The sequence below is a fragment of the Heteronotia binoei genome, chromosome 2, assembly GCF_032191835.1.
Source record: "Heteronotia binoei isolate CCM8104 ecotype False Entrance Well chromosome 2, APGP_CSIRO_Hbin_v1, whole genome shotgun sequence".
NCBI classification, from domain to species: Eukaryota; Metazoa; Chordata; class Lepidosauria; order Squamata; family Gekkonidae; genus Heteronotia; species Heteronotia binoei.
Window position 1 is genome coordinate 171,893,735 of NC_083224.1, and position 21,982 is coordinate 171,915,716.

Below are 21,982 nucleotides of genomic sequence, written 5' to 3' on the forward strand. Positions count from 1 at the left end.
AACCTTGTTGATCTCTAAGGTGCTCCTGGACTCACACCTAAGTGTTCTGCTGCAGACCAACACAGCTACCCTCTGAAACTCTTTTTAAGGCTATGTGTTATTGCTGTAGCTTCTCAATATTCCCTTTAATGTCCTTGCTAATATTGCTATTTATATGGCTGTAAATAAAAAAAGTATTGTCAGATCTTAGCCAATGAAAAGCTACCAAATTCCTCAGCAGACTAGATTTAAATTTAATTTCTTTAAATTTATTTTCTCATGCCTGTAATCCAGCCTCCACATACATGTCAGTTTAATTCAACCTCTCTACCTTGTACGTGCCCACATCTGGGATTGTGTTTATGCTGATCATAAACCACCTAGATCTTCAGGAAAGCTCTAGATCACTGGGTCAACCTTTCCAGACCCAGGGCCTAAACACATTGCATGAAGTCAGACTGGAGTCATGGAAGGAGATGCTTGACCTTCGTGGTTTTAAAAGGAATCCTTTCCACTTCTGAGTGACCTTGTCTTGCTGTCCTGGTGCGCCTTTCAGCATGCATGCAAAGAGAGACAGAAAGTGTGTCACTTCTCTGTATGTATGCATTCTAGCTGCAGATGCTGCCATAAAGCATAAAAATTGCAGTTCTGTAGGGGTCTGCAGCTAAGCAGACGGGTCTCCATGAACTATCTGAGAACCCGATCTATGAGCCGAAGAGCTGTGTTCTAGTAATCTGCTCCTCCTCCTTCCCATTCAATTCCTATTTAACTTCTACAGAAGCATTAGGAAGAAGATGTATTATCTGGCTTGCAGGAAGTCTCTGTGAAAGAAAGCTATTTCCTTTTTCAAGATTATTTCTTAGGCTAGATGCTAAGTCTCTTGCAAATCAGGTTTAATTCCTATCCCCCCACCCCGTTACATTATGTCACCCCAAGCACTCTTCATATGTTCTCAGCAGTAAAGAGCAAAATTGCCATCTGCCATGCAAGCCAGTCCTGTCCCTCCCACCACTTTTGCTAATTAAAAGAGTCCAGTGTCCTACGAGCACAGAATTGCTTGAGGACTGGGTATGTTTAGCCCTAATATATATTGAGAGAAATCTTTTACCCTCCTCCAAGGAGCAAGATTTGCTTACCATAAGTTATTTAATAACTAAGTCTTGATTCTGATGCTTATTTAGAATATGGTTGGAAGATCTGATTTACCAGAGAAGGCCTTAGACCAGGGGTGTCAGACATGAGACCCAGGGGCCAAATCAGGCCCCCGGAGGGCTCCTATCAGACCCCCAAGCAACTGGCTGCCATCTGCTTTCTTCTCCCTCTCTCTCTTGCTTCCTTCTGCATCACAGCTTGCTTTGCCAGGCTCGCTCAATTACACAGGCGCTACAGAGCAAAGCCTCTATTTTCTCCAATGGCTGAGGCTCCTCCCCCTCCTGGTCCCCTGGGGAAGGAAGGAAAGAGCCAGAGCTTCCTTTGCCCAGTTCCCTGGATCCCATGGGAGAGATACAAAGAAAGCACCTTTAAGACCAATGAGCGCTAATGTTTTGAGCATGTTTTATTTTAAGAGTTTTTGAAAAATATTTAATTGTGTTTGTCTGTTTCTTTATAAAGTTTATATATCAGCTACCTAATCTTAAATAGGTACACACACAACCCAGCCTGACGAGGTCTCATTTATGTCTGATCCGGTCCTTATAACAAATGAGTTTGACACCCCTGCCATAGACCATATAAATAATTTCTAGCACATATAACGTTATTGATTTAGTGAAACTTCACAGATCCGCCACAGAGTTAATCTTTTGGCATCTTGGGACCAGATGGCTGCCATTCTGTGCTGAATGGCATTGTATCATACCTGAAGAGAGTATTTGCAACTTGACTGTTCAGTCCAGATTGCTGCATACTATTGCTAAAAGAATTCCCTTTTCTGTGTCGCTTTCTTTCAGGCAAACTGAAAATATGCATAATCGGTGTCTGAAGAAGCAGGCTTTCACATGCAGCACTCAGTGCTTGATTTGCCTGTCCTGGGTAGGGTCCAATTCAGATGGAAAAGGATATGATAAGCTCTGCCTGTAAGATAACAAGGCTTAGTCATCAATAGCCCTGATACAAAAGATGGCAAATGTACATTTGATACATTTCCTTGCATTAACAAGGGCAAGGGCTTTATCCATCATGGCCCTGACCTGGTTGGAATGCTCTGTCTGAGGAGACTTGTGCCCTGCGGGACTTCTCTGTGTTTGGCAAGGTGAATGAATGAAAGAAAGTTTATTTGCCGTCAAAGACCATTAATCCTAATAGTACATTCGTATTTAAGACCAAATAAATTAATTCCAGCACATAAAATCTGCTATTTCTGCAAAGTGTGTAAGACAGTTATTCCACCAGGCAGTCCGCTAATGTCATTTTGGTAGGCCATACCAACAACGCTGTTGATTTTTTAATCCCAAAAGCTATGTACTGCATGTTAATCGGATTTTATTGAAATTACAGTTTTATTATTGTTTTGGCATTGTACTGTTACATTGTTAACCGCCCTGATCCCCATTCTGGAAGAGTGATAGGATAAAAGTCTAATAAAACAAATAAATAATAAATAAGCATCTTTTTTTTTGCCATCAAGTCATAGATGGTTTATGGCAGGGATGGCCAAATTTGCTTAACAGAAGAGCCACATAGAGTAAATGTCAGATGTTTGAGAGCCACAAGACACGAATGTCAGATGTCTGAGAGAAGGAAGGAAGGCAGATGGGTGGAGGGAGGGAGAGGTGGAAAGAAAGCAACTTTAACTTAATGCCTTCTCCAATCCAGCTGACAGGGCAGTGGGGGCTTCAAGAGCCGCACAACAAGTGTAAAAGAGCCATAAGTGGCTCCTGAACCACAGTTTGCCCTATGGTGACCTCATAGGGTTTTCAAGGCAAGTGATATCCCGAGGTGGTTTGCCATTGCCTGGCCCTGCATAGGGACTCTGAGATTTCTTCCATCCAAATACTAAGCAGGGCTGGCAAGATCTGACAAGATCGAGTGAATCTGGGCCATCCAGGTCATTTAGCCTACCTGCCTACAAAAGCTAACTTGTAATCTTGTTACTGTGGTAATTAGTGTCTTTGTGATGTATATAATCCTGCTGTTCGCTTGCCTTGACATCCAGAAAGAGTTATCCTACTGCTTTGCAGCATCAGGGGACAAGCAGTCACTTGGTTTCATTCCTAGAATATGGATTGCTTAGATGGCTGAAAGCCTCCCTCCCACCTCTGCTAAGTAGAAAGTCAGAAAATTCTGGCAGCTACATGTCTTCTCCCAACAGTAAGCCTTGCCGTTGTTTCATTCTGTGTCTGTTTCTGTTTGCAGAAAACAGGGAATCCAAAGCATGCAAGAGCCATAGAGAGGCTGAGAATTTACTTCAGAAAAATAGCTTTGGTGTCAGATAATTGCTCATTTTTAAAAATTTTAATATTTAAAAGGAACTCACAATAGGTGGTATTAAAGCTTATTTTATAACTATTAGCCATCCAACAATCTTGGTACTCTTGAATCATATATATGTAGTCTAACAGGAGAGTTTTCACATTTTCCTAGGCCTGCATTAGAATCACTTAATTTTGCTCTGTCATCAAGCACACATTGTTTTGCTTTCTCTTTCTGTTATTTTTAATTAGATATTTCTGGTGTGTTAAGCATATTTGGTGTCAAAAAACAATTGTGAGGAGTAAGAGACTGGCTTGAGACAAAACAGCAGGTCAGGAAACAGCACTATGTGAACTAAAGGCAATAGGAGAGAGGGATTCTGAGTCAACAACACACAGTTGCCGTTGCGACAAGCATGAAGATATGTACATGACCTGTCCATGCTGTAATGGTTTGATTCCCCCAAAGGCAGCTCTGGAATGATTGTGGTTTAGTTACTGAAAGTCGTGAACAGTTCATCAGCACATGGAGTTGATCAAAGTGGACCTGATTTTAATAACTGGATGGATTCTACCCCTATTGCATCAGTCAGTGAAACAAAAAGTTTTTTAGAATATTCATACTCCGCTTTTCCTTATGACTTAAGCTTGCATCTTCTAACCGTAAGGAGCCTTCCTCTAAACTTTGCGGTTCTTCCGTTGGAGGAAGACCCACTTATGTTGGAGGAAGGCTCCTTAGAGGAAGGTTACTTGGAGGGTTGCTGGATCCACCCTACCATTTTAAGTTCTTATCCTGCAAATCTTACAAAGTCTGCTCTGGGATTTTGTGAATATATCCTAAGACAACTTCATTTTCTGATTGTGGCCATCTTATCTGATTAAGCTAATAAGTGTTGCCATTGAAATGGTACCTTCTCATTTTACATTAAATATCTCTGTTCTCTAGAAAACCTGCCAATTTTGTGCTATTTTAGCTGCATAGTGGACTGTTGCTTAGCAGTTGCCAAAATAATAAATGGCACCATATCTAGCCACTGGCTTGTAGCAACATCTTATTTATTTTTGCTTTTCTAAACCAAAATTCAAAATACCATTTAATTGTTCATATAGAGAAAAAGTTTCTAAGCTGACACCTTGCATACAAGGCCACCTTTCTGCTTTCAGGAAGGTTGTTGGAAGAACTGAGTCAAATAGTGGAAGTTCTAGGACTAATGGACAAATTAAAAGTCTGGGCAGCATTTACTAAAGGGTTCTAAAGGAACTTCGATGTAAAATAACGTCTCTTAACAAAATAATGCAACTATTTATGTATTTTGGAATATCTGGTTGCTACTTTCCCAAATAACTGCTTAAGGCAGATAATAAAACAACAAAAAAGTGCACGCTCAAACAGTAGATAAATAAAACAATAAAAATTCAGTAAAACTATCATCAATATATATATAAAATAAGCCAGTAAAAACCGACAGCATATAATCAAGTAATAAAAACATCAAAAAGATAATGAAAATTAGACCACTAATGATGGAATAAAACTTGGGTTAAAAGTCAAGGTGAGCAGAAATACTTTAGTAATGAAACCAGTCAGTCAGCAAGTGGATTACAAAATATGATGACATTTGGGGCTAATGACAGACACCTGATAATGCAACATAATTCAGTGGGACTGGGACTGAAGAGGTGAACAACCCTGCCCCCCCCCCATTAACAGAGGTTATCTCCCAAGGTTTTTGTAGGTGCTGGAACCTTGAATTGAGCCCACTACCTGCTTGGTAAGAAATCTGTAGAAAGGGAATGATATGCAGATTTTGTTTGCCATCTGGTTGTAGCCGGGCACTGTGTTTTGTATGAATTGGCATTTTTAAGGGCAGACCCATGTAAACCATGTTACAGTATTCTAGCCTCAAGGTAACTGTATTATGGATCCATCTGGCCAGATCAGCACAGTCAAGGTAGGGGGGCCATCTTTTGTGCTAAGTGGAGTTGGTAGGACATCTCTGTTGCAGCTGCATCAGCTTGCTGCTCCAGCAGTAAAGCTGGGTCCAGAGTCGCCTGTCCCTAAACCAAGTCGCCGAATGAAAGTTTAATACGGTCAAAGACCAATCAATTAAATACAAATAACTTAATAAGATACAGTCAGGCAATAGTAAAATGGGAATAAAACATACACAGTATAAAATATAATTAGGCAATACTATAATGAGAATAAAACATAGACAGTATAAAATATAATTTCCTCCCCAAAACACTGATTAAATTCCAGAACCAAGGCGTTCAATTGGGTATTCCCCTTAAGAATTGCTTCCGGAGACTTATGGCTCGCGAAGCAAACTTTGCCACACATAAAGTGGTTCCTTTGTTCCTATCAGCCAATAATCTGTCTAGCTGAAATCTAATATTTCTTCCAGGGACACTGGCACAGATCGGGAGTATATACTCGGCCCTAATATGCTGATATAATTTACATTGGAATAGTACATGCTCCCTATCTTCCGGTTTATTGTCCCCACAAATACACAGTCTCTCCTCGTATAATTGTCCTGTGTATCTGCCTTCAATAATAGCTGACGGTAACATATCAAATCTGAGAAGAGTAAATGCTCTCCTATACTCTGCTTTGTCAAGATTTTGCAAGTATGGCATCAGTGTTATTTTATGTAACTCCTCTATTCCTGGTAAATAGCCTTTAAGCTGATTCAGATCATGCTGTCTTTCAACATCCAAGATCCTCTGTTTAAGAAAGGGTTTAACCAGATTATGCTCCATATTGAGCAAAAATTGTTTAGATAGTCCATAATAGCCCAACTTGGACTCCATTTCTCTGATCCACAGAGGAACAAATGAATCTCTTACTATCAGCCCCGCCAAACTGGTGGGCTGAATCATTAATTTGTACCAGTAGAGAATAGCAGCAATCCACAATCTTGCTTTCACTGTAACCATACCCGTTTCTACTCTGATAAGTGAGTTGGGAGCACATGGAGGGACTTGTAGTATATGCCTAAGGAATAAACCAAGTCAGTGAGAAACAATTGACCCCATCGAAAGTGGGGAGCCTTATGTCCTTCAGGGCCTTAGCATTGTCTGTCTTGTCAGGATTGAGTTTCAGCTTGTTCACCTTTAGACGTTTAGCTACATCTGTTCAGAGGCTCTACAGCATGACCATGGGATTTGGATAAAGAAGCATTTGTTCATAAGTGATCTGGAAAGAGGAGCAAAGTTGCAGAGGGTGGTAAGAGCCAAAGTAGATAGTGAAGAACTCCAAAAGAATCTCCCTAGATACAGAAGAGCTACTGGAAAACAAAATAATGCTAGGAAAAGTTGAAGGCAGCAGAAAAAGAGGAAGACCCGACACGAGATGGATTGACTCAATTAAGGAAGCCACGGCCCTTAGTTTTCAAGAACTGAGCATTAACAATAGGACATTTTGGAGGTCATTAGTTCATAGGGTCGCCATAAGTCAGAAGCGACTTGACAGCACTTACACCCAGAGATTGGGTCAAATTAGGTTCAGTATCAGTGTAAAGTGATGCACATTAGGGAACAAAATTCTAATTTTACATACATTGATGGGGTCTGAACTGATAGTAACTCAGCAGGAAAGAGTACTTGGTTATGGTGGATAGCTTGATGAAAATGTTAGTATGGAGGAGTGGTGAAAAAGGCACATTCTATGCTAAAGATTTCCAGGGAAAGGCTGGCATTGTAGGGTTGTTAGTTAGCCCTATAGTGTAGCCAAATTTGAATTACTGTGTACAGTTCTGGTTGCTGTAGTGTTGGAGAAGAAAACCAGTATGATCAAGGAGTTGCAGCATGAGGAAAGGCTAAGGAGTTTGGTGATTTTTAGTTTAGAGAGGAGGAGGAGGGGGAGGATATTGGATTTATATCCCACCCTTCACTTGGAGTCTCAGAACGGCTTACAATCTCATTTCCCCTCCCCACAACAGACACCTGTGATGTAGGTGGGGCTGAGAGAGCTCTCAAAGAACTGCTCTTGAGCTGAACAGCTCTGAAAGAGTTATGATTGACCCAAGGTCACTCCAGCAGCTGCACATGGAAGAGTGTGGAAGAGATGACTAAAGGGGAAAGATGACAGAGGTTGACAGAATTATGCATAGAGTGAAAAAAGGAGTTAGAGTGAACTTCATTTTCATAATTCTAGGGTTTCCGTAGCTCCCAACGAAGTTGATGGACAATATATTCAGGACAGATCAAAGAAAGTACTTCTACACCTAAAGTAATTAATTTGGAAAATTCTCTGCCATAGGATGTAGTGATGGTCACTACTAGTTTAATTGGCTTCAAAAGTGGGTTAGACAAAGTTCATATAGAATGAGTCCATCAGTGGTGGTTAGCCATGGTGACTGCAGGTTTGGAGGCAGTCCTACAAGCATCCTATTGCTTAAGTACTCTGCTTTTATCTGCTTTTATCTTCCTCAGCTTTTATCTGTGTAACTGGTGACTGAATAAATATTTACCAGAAACAGCAAGCCAGAAATACCAAGTCACAGTTCAGCCCACAGTTCGCACCCCATTAGGGCTTTGTTTTGCTAAGGTATTACAAAGAGAGAATGTAGAGCTTCTCTTAGAATGTGTGGGCAAGTGTGTTTTTGATGCTCTTTGTTCCATTAGGTAGCACTGTAGGATTTAAGTGGACTGGTATTGCTGGGGTGGGCGGTTGGGTGGAAGGAGGTAGAATAGGGTTTTTTTAATGTTGCTTTTTCAGTATAAAAGCTATACCAGTTCCCTTGTGCTTAAATGGCTCAGTTTAGCCTCTACTAGATTAAATAAATCAGGATATATATATATATATATATATATATATATATATATATATATATATATATATATATATATATATATATATATATATATATATATATATATATATATATATATGAGTTTGTTAGCAGGGGGAGTTAATCTACCCCCTCCCTATCTGCATAATTCCAGGTACTGTCCCCAAGCCCATCTCACCTCTGGCAAGTGAGTTGAACTGTGAGGAAAATGCTTGCCCAACCAAGTGGGTTGAATTGAAGAGGGAGTGGTTTCCCTTGCCACATGACCTTTTTTGATTAGACTCTCCCCATGTGATGGAGGAACACCCACTTCCTTCTTTTGCTTTAGCAAACTCCATGTTGTGGGATCCAAAGAGACAGAAGTTCTCTCTTACTTACCTTAAGTCAACACATAGTAAACCTCATAGTAACACACAGTCAACACATAGTTAACGTCACACTCAAGCAAGAGAATAGCTTTCAGTTTCATCTTAAACTGTGCAGAATACCAACTAGTTTTGTTAGTCATAATTTCACAATGGAAAAAATTGTCATAATACACCTTGGTTTCTGGTTGAGGAAGCCGCAGCTCACCTCTCTGGCCTGAGCCCTTCAGATTGAGGTGAGAGATAAAAGGACTTAAGCCATTAGAAAAAAATCCACCTTGCATTTCCCTTGCATCCCATGTATCTTTGCTTGGAGAATTCTTTTGCTAAATCTCTCTCCACACATACTTCCTGATCTACACTGTTGGGAATTAAATGGAAACCTTTGAAATGCAAGAGGGATTCTCTCTGGTAGTTCTTAAGTACAGTTGATTGGAAATAGCAGTTCAGGCCTTAAAGTGTTAAGTTTAAGACAGACAGACATAACATATTTAGAATAAACAAACAGTCTGCACACAAAACAGGGAAGATTTCTATTTGCAGGGCTGTCATTCCAGTTCCAGAACACTTCAGGGGTTGTCATTCCAGTTGCCAAACACTTCTGCTTCTGTTACAAGATTATGCATGGGATAGAGAACGTAGAGAAAGAAGTATTTTTCTCCCTTTCTCACAATACGAGAACTTGTGGACATTCAATGAAATTGCTGAGCAGTCAGGCTAAAACGGATAAAAGGAAGTACTTCTTCACCCAAAGGATGATTAACACATGGAATTCATTGCCACAGGAGGTGGTGGCGGCTGCAAGCATAGCCAGCTTCAAGAGGAGATTGGATAAATATATGGAGCAGAGGTCCATCAGTGGCTATTAGCCACAGCATATTGTTGGAACTCTCTTTCTGGGGCAGTGATGCTCTGTATTCTTGGTGCTTGGGGGGCAACAATATGAAGGTTTCTAGTATCCTGGTCTCACTGATGCACTTCCTGATGGCATCTGGGCTTTTTTTGGGGGGGGGGGCACTGTGTGACACTGAGTGTTGGACTGGATGAGCCATTGGCCTGATCCAACATGGCTTCTCTTATGTTCATATCCAGGGACTCTCAGTCCTAAAGCAGTCTGTCTGGGTCCAGAGATCCTAACTGTAAACCCATTCCACATTTTCATTACTGCTTTTGTGTGCTGTAATGTATTTCAATGGAGCCCATGCGCGTCAATTGGCATTCCTAGCTCCTATTATATCTACTAGGCATTTCAGCATCTCCCATTGTTCCCAGTGAACAATCCTGTTATTCATTTTAGTACGTCCCTAAATCGGGCTGTCTTAGATTATTTACTTTGATATTGGCTATGCTAGGCTTACCACATAGCCACATAGTTCTGCTGGGATTCCCTGGTTCTGCATTGGTTCTATTGGGTTTGTTGGTTCTGTTTCCATTGGGAGGCTTTTGGGCGGTGGTTGCTATGCTTGCTGTTATGTCTTTGGCTATTCTTTGCCCTGGAGAAGACATGGCAACCTCCCTTAGGAAACAAGATGGCTGGGGACACCTTAATCAGGGACCCAATTCACTTGAAATCTGGGGGTTATTGAAAGCTATAGTTTTGTTCAATTATGCTTCTATAACTCTTCTGTCTACTTTATTATATTATAGTTTGGAAAAAGTAGAAAAAGAAAAGAAAGGACAGGCACCAGCAGCTCCTCGGAAATTTTGGTGCCAGTTGTTTTAAAAAAACAGCCCCTCCTCCAGCCCCCTGGAAAAATCTCCCATAGAGAATAATGAAGTCAAATAATACTGGAATCCTCCCCCCCCCCAAAACAACAACAACAACAACACCCAGATCTGAATACCAAACCAGTATTTGGTAACCAAATAACCAGGAATACCAATATTTTTCAACTCCTTGATATCCAGATCCAAAAAAATCTATCTTTTTTGTGGTGCACATCCCTCCGTCAAGGCACTGGTTTCCACAGCTTTATTGAGATCTGCTGGAAGCACGAGATGGAGCTATGTGTCATCCACAGCATATCGGTGGCAACTCAGCCCAATAAATCACTTCTAACTTACCCTTCAACTGTTATTGCTACTGCTTTACATTAGCATACTACAGTGATACTACATCAGTAGCCCAAGGGAGTGGTTCATGATGTGTTTCCTTCACTTTGAACTTTTATCTATGATCTCAAGCATCTGAACTTAACCAGGCATTTTTTGTTACAGTCCTAAAATAACCATTCACTCTAAGCTTGACATGATGTCACTATCTATCTGTCAAGGTGGGATGTGGGTTTTCAGCCAACTGCCAACAGTTAAGGCAAAAGCAGAACTTCAGAGAAAACAATACAAGCTCCATTAATCCACAGTTTTCACACCAATGGCTTTGTAGCCGTGTAGGAAACAACAAGTCCTCATTACATCGAGAAGGGATTGTAAAAATATTGCATTATGACTACAATCTATCGAACAGAAGCCTATATAAAAGTCTCTTTAAATTGCTCTCAAATAACACATCAGGTGTAAAGCAAGAAGTAAATTTCATATAGACTTCATGGCACCGATGTGTCCACACTCCATAGATTAATGGAAAAATAAAGCAACACACGGACCATTAAGACAAGGCACATACAGTTCCAAGCCATCAAGACAGAATTTCATTGCCCACAATGCAAACATTTGTTCTGTGCATTCTATCACCGTTTCGGCTCAAACTAGTTTTGCCAGTTTTCATAGCGCTTCAAACTCAACCATGGAAATGGCAAGAACAGCCCCAGAAGCATACAATAAACTTGTGTCCATAGCTTTCTGACTGTCTCAGCACCCATTAGATAGTATTCATGATAAAGAGGTGTTTTAAGGTTACGTTATTGTTTTAGCTAGTGGAAGGAGACATGTACATTCACATGTGGTCATGAAACTCTTCAAGAATACAAACGAAAAGTGTAGAACAGCAATCTCAAAAGTCAAATGCCTTCCAGAACAATTTTTAAAAAAAGTTTTGCATCTTCTCCTGAAAGAGATTGGATAGGAACAAAACTGCACCTCATCTGGGAGGGCAATAGATGAGGCTGATTAGACAGGGGTCCCCAGTCTTCTTGAGTTTACAGGCACCTTTGGAATGCTGACAGACCAGTGGGTGCAACCATAAAATGGCTGTCACAGCAGGTGGGACTATATCTATAATAGTAACTCTAATATTTCAAGCACAAGCTCTAAACATGATGAAGTAACACAAAGTATTTTCTTGCTTATACTTCTTTCCTTCAGTCAGGCACTAAACATCCCTATGTTGAGGTGGCAGTTGCTGCCAAAGCAATTTTTTAAAAGTTGCACAGTAAATCAGATTTTCAATGGCCATTCAGAAGCCCAGTTGACCAAACACCCCAACTGGGTCCTTCCCACTTCCTAAAAACACTTGATAGGCACCAGAAAAGGTGTTGGTGGGCACTATGGCACCATGATGGAGACACATGCACTAACAATTCTCTTGGAAGACACAAGTGCCCCCCCCTCGTAATTAGATAACTATTGCTATATAGCCCCATATTTGGCAGGCTGCCAACCAATGCTCCCTTTAAGCTGTGGAGTCTTGTGAGCAAAAATTCTACTTTGTGAGCTACTGAATAAGTTAGTTTGCTCTGGGGCCATTTTTCCTGAGCTAAGACAAAAATGTGTAAGCCAGAGGCTACAAAACTGGGAGCTGGCTCACACTAACTCAGCTTAGAGGGAACACTGCTGCCGACCTTGATACAGCTCACAGAATTTTAAGGTAATTTAAGTATTCTGCCAAACTTTCTTAGCTGCACAATGCAATTTAAAATATACACATAAAATATAATAAATACCCTGATGTGGAATGGTATGGTATCACCCAGTCTCATCAGATCTCAGAAGCTAAGCAGGATCAGTACCTGCATGGGAGACCACCAAGAAAGGCAATGGTAAATCACCCCTGCTTCTTATCTGCCTTGCTAGCCCCTTGCTGGGACTGCAATAAATTGGTTGCAACTTGATGGCAAAAACATATAAACACCCTACATTTTGTAACAATTTCAATCTCTTCTCTCAGTTAAAATAAAAACTAATTTAACTGCATTTGCAAGTATTGCAAGGGCACCTCTGTGTGTACAGCTGTTGTGCAAATATGCAGGGAAAGTGTGTGCAAGTCAAAGTAGCAGGCAAAACAGAATAAAGTAGCTGGCAAAATGGAAAACACACAGTACTTACAAATCTTCTTGCAAGTTCTTTCACAAATTTATAAGCTTGTAAAGAAAACATTTTAGATGCTGAATACCACAGTTGAAGTGACAACAGAGGTCAAGGAAATGAAAAATGCTGAGGCAGGATTTTTTTCTAGAAAGCTGGTCACTCTATAATTATATTCCTTTAGATAAACATCTATGAAACATTGTATGAGAGAAGAGATGGTTTCTTCAGCACATGGAATATTTTTCTATTTTTCTCATTGTACAGTTCTTAAAGTAAATGTATATAAAATCCACATTGCTCAGAGCTTTCTAAGTATAAAATAGTTCAGGAGGGAAGGAAAGGAAAGGTCCCCTGTGCAAGCACCAGTCGTTTCCGACTCTGGGGTGACATTGCTTTCACAACATTTTCACAGCAGACTTTTTATGGGATGGTTTGCCATTGCCTTCCCCAGTCTTTTACACTTTCCCCCCCAGCAAGCTTGGTACTCATTTTACCAACCTCGGAAAGATGGAAGGCTGAGTCAACCTCGAGCCGGCTACCTGAACCAGCTTCTGCTAGAATCGAACTCAGGTCATGAGCAGAGTAAGCCCCCATGAATAAACGTACTAGTCTACTTAGAATACTGCTCTCTGGACATGGGAGTGGAGATAAGTACTGTGGGCAAGAATACAGTGGTTTTCTGTATTAGCATCCTGTTTTCTGGTTTACTGTATTAGTGAACACAGTCACTGATTAAAAACACATGGACAAATGGTGTCAGCTTTAAATTTACAGAAGTCTATATAAATCAGGGCTTTTTTGTAGCAGGAACTCCTTTGCATATTAGGCCACGTACCCCTGATGTAGCCAATCCTCCAAGAGCTTACAGGGCTCTTAGTACAGGGCCTACTGTAAGGTCCAGGAGGATTGGTTACATCAGGGGTGTGTGGCCTAATATGCAAAGGAGTTCCTGCTACAAAAAAAGCCCTGATATAAGTTCATCTAGCATAGGATAATTGGAAGGAAGATTATGTTAAACCCTGTCTCCTAATACCTTATAATGTGATTCATGAGACATGGATGTGTGGAATCTGGCATTCCTTATCTTTGTTCTTTGCCTCTGTCCCAGACTGAAGTGTCCTTTTAACTAAAACAGGGGCTTGAAGGTTGCTGCAGCACATGCCCTGCTTAAATGTAATTTTATCCCTCCCTGGCAGCACAGCCTGGCAGGAAAGGTGGAATCATGGGAAGTCCCATTCCTTACCTCCTCCTACAACAGGTGTCTTTTTGTCTGTTCACCTCACATAAGCGCATTATCTCCTGCCCAGGGTGAGTCACACTGAGAGAGAAAGCTGCAAAGGCAGGAAGAACCGCTTTCACTTATAGCAGCCGTTTTTTTTGTGCGGGTTTTTTGTTACGAGGAAGTTGAAGCCAAACTGGAGAGGAAAGTATTTGTTGAAGAGGTTCCCAGGATCTGATAAAGTTTTTAGAAAAATAGAGAGAAGGCTTAACAATATGAGGTAGGAATTTTATCCACTGATGTCCAAGAAGAATGGTTTGTTGTGTTTACTCTTTAGAGCTGAACTACCTCTGCTGGGAAAACAAGTAAAGCTACAACCTAGCCTTAGCAGCACAAAACTGCATTCATGCAAGTTTCAAATCAAATTGATTTTTCTGCATACTTTGGGGTTTATATTTAACCTGCACATTTGTTCAGAAGCTGTTGTAAGCATAAGGACTTCTTCAGGCTTTGCATTATGCTTGCCTTAAGCCTATTAAAATTCTGTGCTGTTTCCTAGCAATATGTCATTTCACCCCTCCCTTATGAAAGTGGATGTTTTTTCATCCTTATCTGTGATCAACTTCTCCGTTCAATGGACCTGTTACTGTTGGAAAATATACATGTAGTCTTCTAGAGAGTGTGACACACAAAGAAAATAGGGCAAAGAGAAGAGGAAAGTTGATGATATATTTTATTCTGAAAAATAAGCATGTGACAATTTACGAACAACAGCTTGTACTAGGAAATGCCAAACGATTTTTTTTTTGCAGTGTCTGAAATGTACTCTCATGTGTGATAAATGCATATTTCTGTCATTTTATACATCTTGGATCTTCTGTTGCTGAAACAAAATGTTATAGGAAGAGGCAAAAATGTAATGTATGTAAGAAAAGAGCATGAATTTGGGTTTTTTTGTTCTTTGTTAATCTCAGAAGATTGCTTTTTTAAATTAAGAAGACTGTTTTTCATTGTGAAGATGAATTTTGTACTTGGTGAATTCTGGGGGCATGGATTTTTACATAGCTTTGCAAGTCTTCATAAAACTGTAGGTCAATATACTAATTTTTTTTAGGCTTTCTGCCATCTTTTGCACAACACTTACTATTGATAAAGTTACTGTTAAGGTGGATGGCATTTTACTAGTCTGAAATTACCAGATCCTGTTTGCATTTTGAAAACTGCAGGAGGATTCACACACCTGCAAATGATAATTTGGATTCCTATTCTTTTGTTTTTTTCAACAAGAATGCGCATTTTTTTTTAAGTAAACATTTGGATAAGACTTCATCATGTTGTGTGATCTAGCATATTGGACTTATCAGGAAAACTAGTTATTGTAATCTTACATCTACGTGAGATGGTTTTGAGACAGGAGTCACACAGACTGACGGAGCCACTGTATTTCTGTTTTATGTCTGTATAATTCCAAGAGAAAAGAAAGAAGCTCATTGGCAGAACAGATCTGCCGGAGAAGCAGCATTTTCCCTGGGTGTCTGATAAGATCCTCTGAAACATTCCAAGGATGGCAGAATTTTCATTTGTTAGTTCCTTCTGTGGAAATCCCTAAAGCAAGTCTTTGTAAGAAACTGAGTCTTCCACTGAAAATACATTTGTCATGAAATACAGCATTTAAAAGAAAAGTATGATGGGAAATACAAGAAGAATTTCCATTGTCAACTGAAATTTCAAATAGATACTTCACTGCTTTTTTTTAATAAAACCAGATTCATATTGGTAAAAGACTTTTAAATTGAAGACTACCATAAAGAATGGTCTTTATATTTTCTGAACTTACGAACAGGTGCTTAAAACTGGACTTCTGCTGCAAAGATCAAAGAGACTCCTAGAGGAAAGCAGTACACTGAAGCTGATCTGATTGGCTGCTGTGGATGTGTGTGGTTCCCCCCCTCCCTCCGTTCCTTGTGCGATACTCCACCCCGTTAGTCTCTTCAGGTGGGTGTGAGCAACCGGCACAGAGCTGAGCGAATTCTCTGTCGTTTGATACTACTGAGCCTGTTGCTGACCCCTGTTAACAGAGAGCCTGCAGACAAAATGATGGAAGAGATTTCCATTGTGGTGGCCTACAACTCCCATGTTTTTAGCCAGCTGTACGATGAGGATTTTCTGGCCAGCTTGGTGGCAATCAGCAAACCCAAATGTGTGGTAGGTGTCCAATTTGTGAAATATTATAGACTCCAGTTTATTGTTACTGTCTGTAGGAGGGTGTTAACGCCTTGCTCTGCCTTCTTTTAGCCCTCATGATGTAGTTCCCTGTGTATATTGTTATGACACTCTCACAAATATTATTCTCTCATGCACCAGTGAGAATAATCCTATGTGGCCCGTTGCTATTCACTGGAAAGCTGGTTTGCTCAACCTTGGAGTTGCTACACTAAACAGATTTTGCTGCCTCGAGGCAGCTGTTTGTGTCCATGCCTGGCCTTGCTTAACCCGTAGGACTGGTAAGCTTAAATTTCCAGTTTATACAGAATACCCTTGCACCCTTTTGTTTTACTTAGAATTTGTGTTTATTGAAGCGAGGAGAAAGGCAGAAAGGGCAGTGTGAGCAGCCGCAGTTACACTGTCTTCAGTCCTTTAGGGATGGGAACTCATGAAAAAAGGTTGCCTTTGAAAGGAGGAGGTAGCATTCATATGTAATACTTGGTATTTCATAGAATCAAATACAGACTGGCTATTGTCTTGCTTGTGCAAGAACTGAGTAGCTTTACTCTGGGGAATTTTAATTCTCAGTTTATCCGCAGAAACTTTGTTTAAAATGGTGTAATCCGGTGCAATCCAGAATCAAAGTACATTCCATTTGAAAGCTTTTACTGCTGTATCAGCCTCAGTATAATACAGATATCTGAGGTATGGACCTGTAGTTAGCTCACACAATTCTTCTGTTGACCGCTGACATAGAATGTACACTCCCTAAACAAATATTATACAGTGCTTGAGTACATAATGTCCACAGAGTTTATTTTGAATTCTTTCTTTCCTAAAGGGATAAAACAAGATCCAACAAGTGTTAATAGAGGATTTTGGGTCTCTGTATGTTCTTTCAATGCCTTGTACTTTTGCACTGCACCAGCACTGATTTCTGAGTGAATTTCTCTAACACTGGTCTGTCCCCTGATGGCTGGTTGTGGCCTCCTGGGAAGTCATTGTAGTTGTGCTAACACACCAGTCAACAAGCAATTTGACATGCCATATTGTTATTGTTTGGTTGGTATTTCATTCTCCTTCAGCCCTGTCAAGCTTCTGTTACCTGTTCTCTCTTCATGTAAAGCTCCCTACATAATACAGCCATCACAACGTTCTCCCCAAGCCCCCTTCCTACACCTGTGGAAAAGGTAAAGGTGTATTTCCTTAAACTGTTGCTTAATTTTAAATTGTGCTTTGAATTGTGTTATAATGACCCAGTGATGGTGAGGAACAATAATGCATATCACCCCTTCCTTTGGGAAGGGGATCCCAGAGATTGAAATTGAATAGGGTTGCCAATCCCCAGATGGGGGGCACAGGATCCCCCAGTTTGGAGGCCCTCCTCCCACTTTAGGGCGGGGGAGGAAAGCAGCGGGGGGAGGGAAATGTCTGTTGGGTACATCATTATTCCCTATGGAGACCAATTCCCATAGGGTATAATGGAGAATTGATCTGTGGGTATCTAGGGCTCCGGGGGGGGGGCTGTTTTTTGAGGTAGAGGCACCAAATTTGCAGCATAGCATCCAGTGCCTCTCACCAAACACCCTCCAAGTTTCAAAAAGATTGGACTGGGGGGCTCCAGTTCTATGAGCCCCAAAAGAAGGTGCCCCTATCTTTCATTATTTCCAAAGAAGGGAAGGCATTTAAAAGGTGTGCGGTCCCTTTAAATAGGATGGCCAGAACTCCCTTTGGAATTCCATTATGCTTGTCACAACCTTGCTCCTGACTCCACCCCCAACGTCTCACTGGCTCCACCCCCAATGTCTCACTGGCTCCACCCCCGAAGTCTCCTGGCTCCACCCTCAAAGTCCCCAGATATTTCTTGAATTGGACTTGGCAACCCTAAAACTGAGTGGTGACCATGCCTTGCCAAGCAGAAACCAACACTGTGATGGCAAGTCATCAGTTTTGGGCTGTTTTCACATCAGCAAACTAACACAGATAAATGACTGGCTAGATTTCTGTCTCACCCCCATTATTCCCTTCCTGTCTTTCCTCTCTGACAAACCTATTACAAGAGTCCTACATCAGTGTGTGTGTGTGTATGAGAGAGAGAGAGACTGAGAGAGAGTAAGTGAAAAACAGGGTTGTCCCAGTGCATCAGAACTGTCCAATTACTGTGATTTATGTTGAAATTGTGATTCAGACTTAAAGCCTCATATGTGCTCATCTGTTGAAGGCTTTTGGTTTCATGGCTGATTTATGCTGGCCATTGGTTTTGTCTCCTGGAATCATATTAGTGCTGGATAATAGGAAGACCTTGATAGGAAAGGCTTTATTAAATAATGAAGTTTTTACAGTATGTAGACTAATAAAATAGTAATATATGTAATACAATATTTGCACAAACCAGAAATAGATATGTAATATAATATCAGCATTTATTGTACTTTAGAATGTTGAAGTGCCATTTCAATACCCCTCAACAATCCTAAAATAGATTGGTTATATTAACCTAATTTTGCGATATGGTTGTCTAAAGCCACCTAGTGACTTTGTGGCTGAAAGGAGACTTGGAGGGGGATTTTCTGGCTCATAGCTTATACCCGTTGCTGTTGCGCTACACCAGTTGGATATAATTTTCAATGATGAAGTGATGTGCACTTCTGTTCTATATATTAAAAACTGCATAAAATATCAAATCAGGCAGATCCAATCTCTCATTGCCCATAGTGCAAAAGAAAAATATTTTTTATTTTCCTTGAAACATTTCTGAAGATGCCAGAAAAATAGTTAGCCTTCCATTCTTAATCTGCAGAATATTTTTGTTAATATTTAGACTCTGTCCAACTTTTCGGCTGCCTCGACTGTATTTTAATATCTTGCAGTTTCACCATCTAGCATTGCCAGTTCTGAGAATTCTCCCACACAGTACAGGACAGCCTACCTCTCGCCCAGAATCTCCTTGCAGAAGCTTCCACTCAATGTTTGCCCACTCAAAGTCACACACCACACAAATACATTGTAGACTACTCTGATTGTTGCTGTTAATGACAACACAGGCATTTCTATAATGCAAGGGCTCATACTGTGATGTAGTGAAAGAAATTGTGAGATTTGTAGTGTCTGGTTTATGTTAAGGTTTGCAATGTAAGTGCGGGAAAGGGATGAAACAAGCAAACATTTATAGAACTAAAAGATATTATTAACCTCCTCCCCACCCCCCACCCCCCAAAAAAAATTGGAAATCCAGCCACCCGAAGGGCACAAATGGTAACCTCCAGAAGAATGCTGCATATATAAAAGCCCTTTCGTCTGGGCAAAATGGAGCTCTCCTATTGGTTGGGACTGCAGTGCTTCAACCTTTGGTCCATCAAATGATCAATCAAGAGTACTTGCATGCCATTGGTTGAGCCCACTCCTCTCTCCTGCCCAAGTAGTTGTTGATAATCAGCCAAGCTGATTCTGTCAGTAAAAGGCAACCAACCTTGGTTCTGGCAGTTTCTGGCTCTACTTACTCTCCCATTGGCTAAGCTGCCCGTCACACTGCTTTGCAAAAGAAAGAAACCCTTTCCTTGATTGGCAGAGGGGGGAGGAGGGAAAGAGCCAGAGAAAGCCTTCTTTTGATTGCTTGATGGCTCCACCTCCTCTTCCTCTGGAAAGGAAACAGACAGAGAGACTCATTGAGAACTCATTGGGCTGCCATTGGTGGGAAATTGGGCTGCCATTGGGTGGGAAATTCATGAAGTCAGAGGCCATGTCAGCTTTCCTGTCACTCCCTCTTTCCTCTCCTCAGCCTGGGGAAGCTGCTAGCCAGAGGCTGTTGCTAGGCAACCAAAGTTCTATCATTAAACGGAGAGGCCTCAGTTTAATATAATGCCATAGACTCCACACTCCAAAGCATTTATTTTCTCCAGGGGGAAAGAAATCTGTTGTCTAGAGTTCAGTTGTGATTTCAGGAGATCTTCAGGCTCCACTTGGAGGTTGGCTACCATAGGTCTGGCAGCACCCTCTGGGTGACCTGATGCCATCTAACTGGCATGATTTAACTAGGCCTGGCTGCTTGCTCCTGTTCAGAAGCAACCCTCCTATGACAGCCAGTGTGACTTAGAAGTTGCCAACTCCAGGTTGGGAGGTTCCTGAAGATTTAAGGGGTGGAGCTTGGAGAGGGTGGGTCAGAGGAGGGGTGGGACCTCAGACAGGTACAATGCCATAGACTCCACCCTCCAAATCAGTCATTTCTTCCTGAGGAAACGCTGTTGCCAATCTCCAGATGAGGCCTGAAGATCACTCAGAATTACAACTGCACTCCAAATGGCGGACATCAACTCCATTTGAGGTGTGTGTGGGAGGGGGGGGTAGTGAATGCCTTCACTTGTGTGGGAAGACAGTGTGTGATGGGCACTCACTTAGAGCCTCTTTCTAGAGCCTGTTGTATTTTTTTCCACAGCAGGCCTTATTTCTAGTAGTAAGATAGTTGCCATTAAAATAAAAGTGAAAATTCCTGATAATCATGTATCAGACTTGCTGTCAAAAACATTTACTTTGGCAAACAATTCTAATACTTTCTCAGTGTGAAACATATTTCAGGATAGTGTATCATTCATTTTTTATGAACTGGAATTCAATCCAACCCAATGTATATATAGACTGTTAGGTCTTATCTATTGCAAATTCACTTTGCAGACTCTGGCCAGCGGTATGTTGTTTAAAAGGAATATGTCAGATTATTCAGTTCTAATGAAAGTCTCTGCTGACTGGGTAAAGGAGAAGAGGAGGAAGATCCTGGGAATATTTTCAAATAAAGCAAGCAAGGGAAGGCCTCAAAGTGAGGAGAAGGAATCTTATGCTTGATCACAATATTGTTTGCCTCCTTGAACTGGAGCTTTGAGGAGGAACATCCAAATCCAAAACCAGAGCAATCTGAACTGAGATCCTTTCAGTAGACATTTCTACATAAATGTATTGTTCCTTGGCCTTTTAAATACTTTGTCCCCCCCACACACGCACACCTGAACACGCACCATGTGCCTGTTGTTGCTGTGCCAGTTTCAAGCCAGCTTTTCTTTTTGTTTTCTCAGACTACGATGTTTCCAAGAACAACACATCCAGTTCATTTTTAGTAGAGTCTGTGGAGTTTGCTTTGTTCCTAAACTTCTGAGCACATTGCATCATTCCTTTTACTGGCCACCCCACCCCTGTTTCCACTTCTTCTGAGCAGACTCAGTTCTCCTTCCATTTTTTTTTTAAATGCAGTGTTCATATGTGCACCCTCCTGAGTTATTTCCTTAAATTTGGAAGGTGCTGCCTGAGTGGATACTTTTGCTATTAACAGTAATGTTTGTGTTTCCAGAGGGGTTGTTTAGGTTTGATTTTTATGTGCACAGTCATCCTTTTAAGTTTGCCAGAAAGAACAATGCATGATCCCATCAGTGGGATCTGGTGGCAAGCAATGGTGGGGCAGGGTCATCACCACCACTACAAATCACAAAATAAAGGATCCATCCACAGCAAAAGAGAAGAGAGTGCAGGAAAGTATATAGAAGGAAAGGGAAACAGGAGAGAGATTAGCCTACCTAGGGCTTTTTTTGTCAGAAACCCCCCCCCCAGCATTGACTCATTTGCATATTAGGCCACACCCACTGATGCTAAGCCAGCCGGAACTGTGTTCCTGAGCATTCCTGCTTTAAAAAAAACAAAATAAAAACTGAACCCTCCAAAACCACTAAGGGAGACTTTCATTCCTGGAATGCAGAATATCCTCTCAGAATGGTGCTGCTCTTCTTTCTGTCCAGGGATAAGCAGAGCTTTCTGTTTGCT

At 41.0% G+C, this 21,982-nt stretch overlaps 1 protein-coding gene across 5 annotated transcripts in view; it reads left to right on the forward strand.

Annotated features, from left to right (window-relative positions):
• The window catches only part of RABGAP1L (RAB GTPase activating protein 1 like), a 218,662-nt gene that overhangs the window by 155,719 nt on the left and 40,961 nt on the right, over positions 1–21,982 (forward strand). The window contains exon 1 of one of the 5 annotated variants that reach the window (XM_060232471.1): positions 15,842–16,180. The exons of 3 other annotated variants lie outside the window; for them this stretch is intronic. In XM_060232471.1, the coding sequence (XP_060088454.1) occupies positions 16,070–16,180 (111 nt within the window). In that variant the 5' untranslated portion in view covers positions 15,842–16,069. Of the gene's footprint in view, positions 1–15,841; positions 16,181–21,982 lie in introns of those variants that run through there. One more of the 5 variants, XM_060232469.1, reaches the window with a different exon arrangement.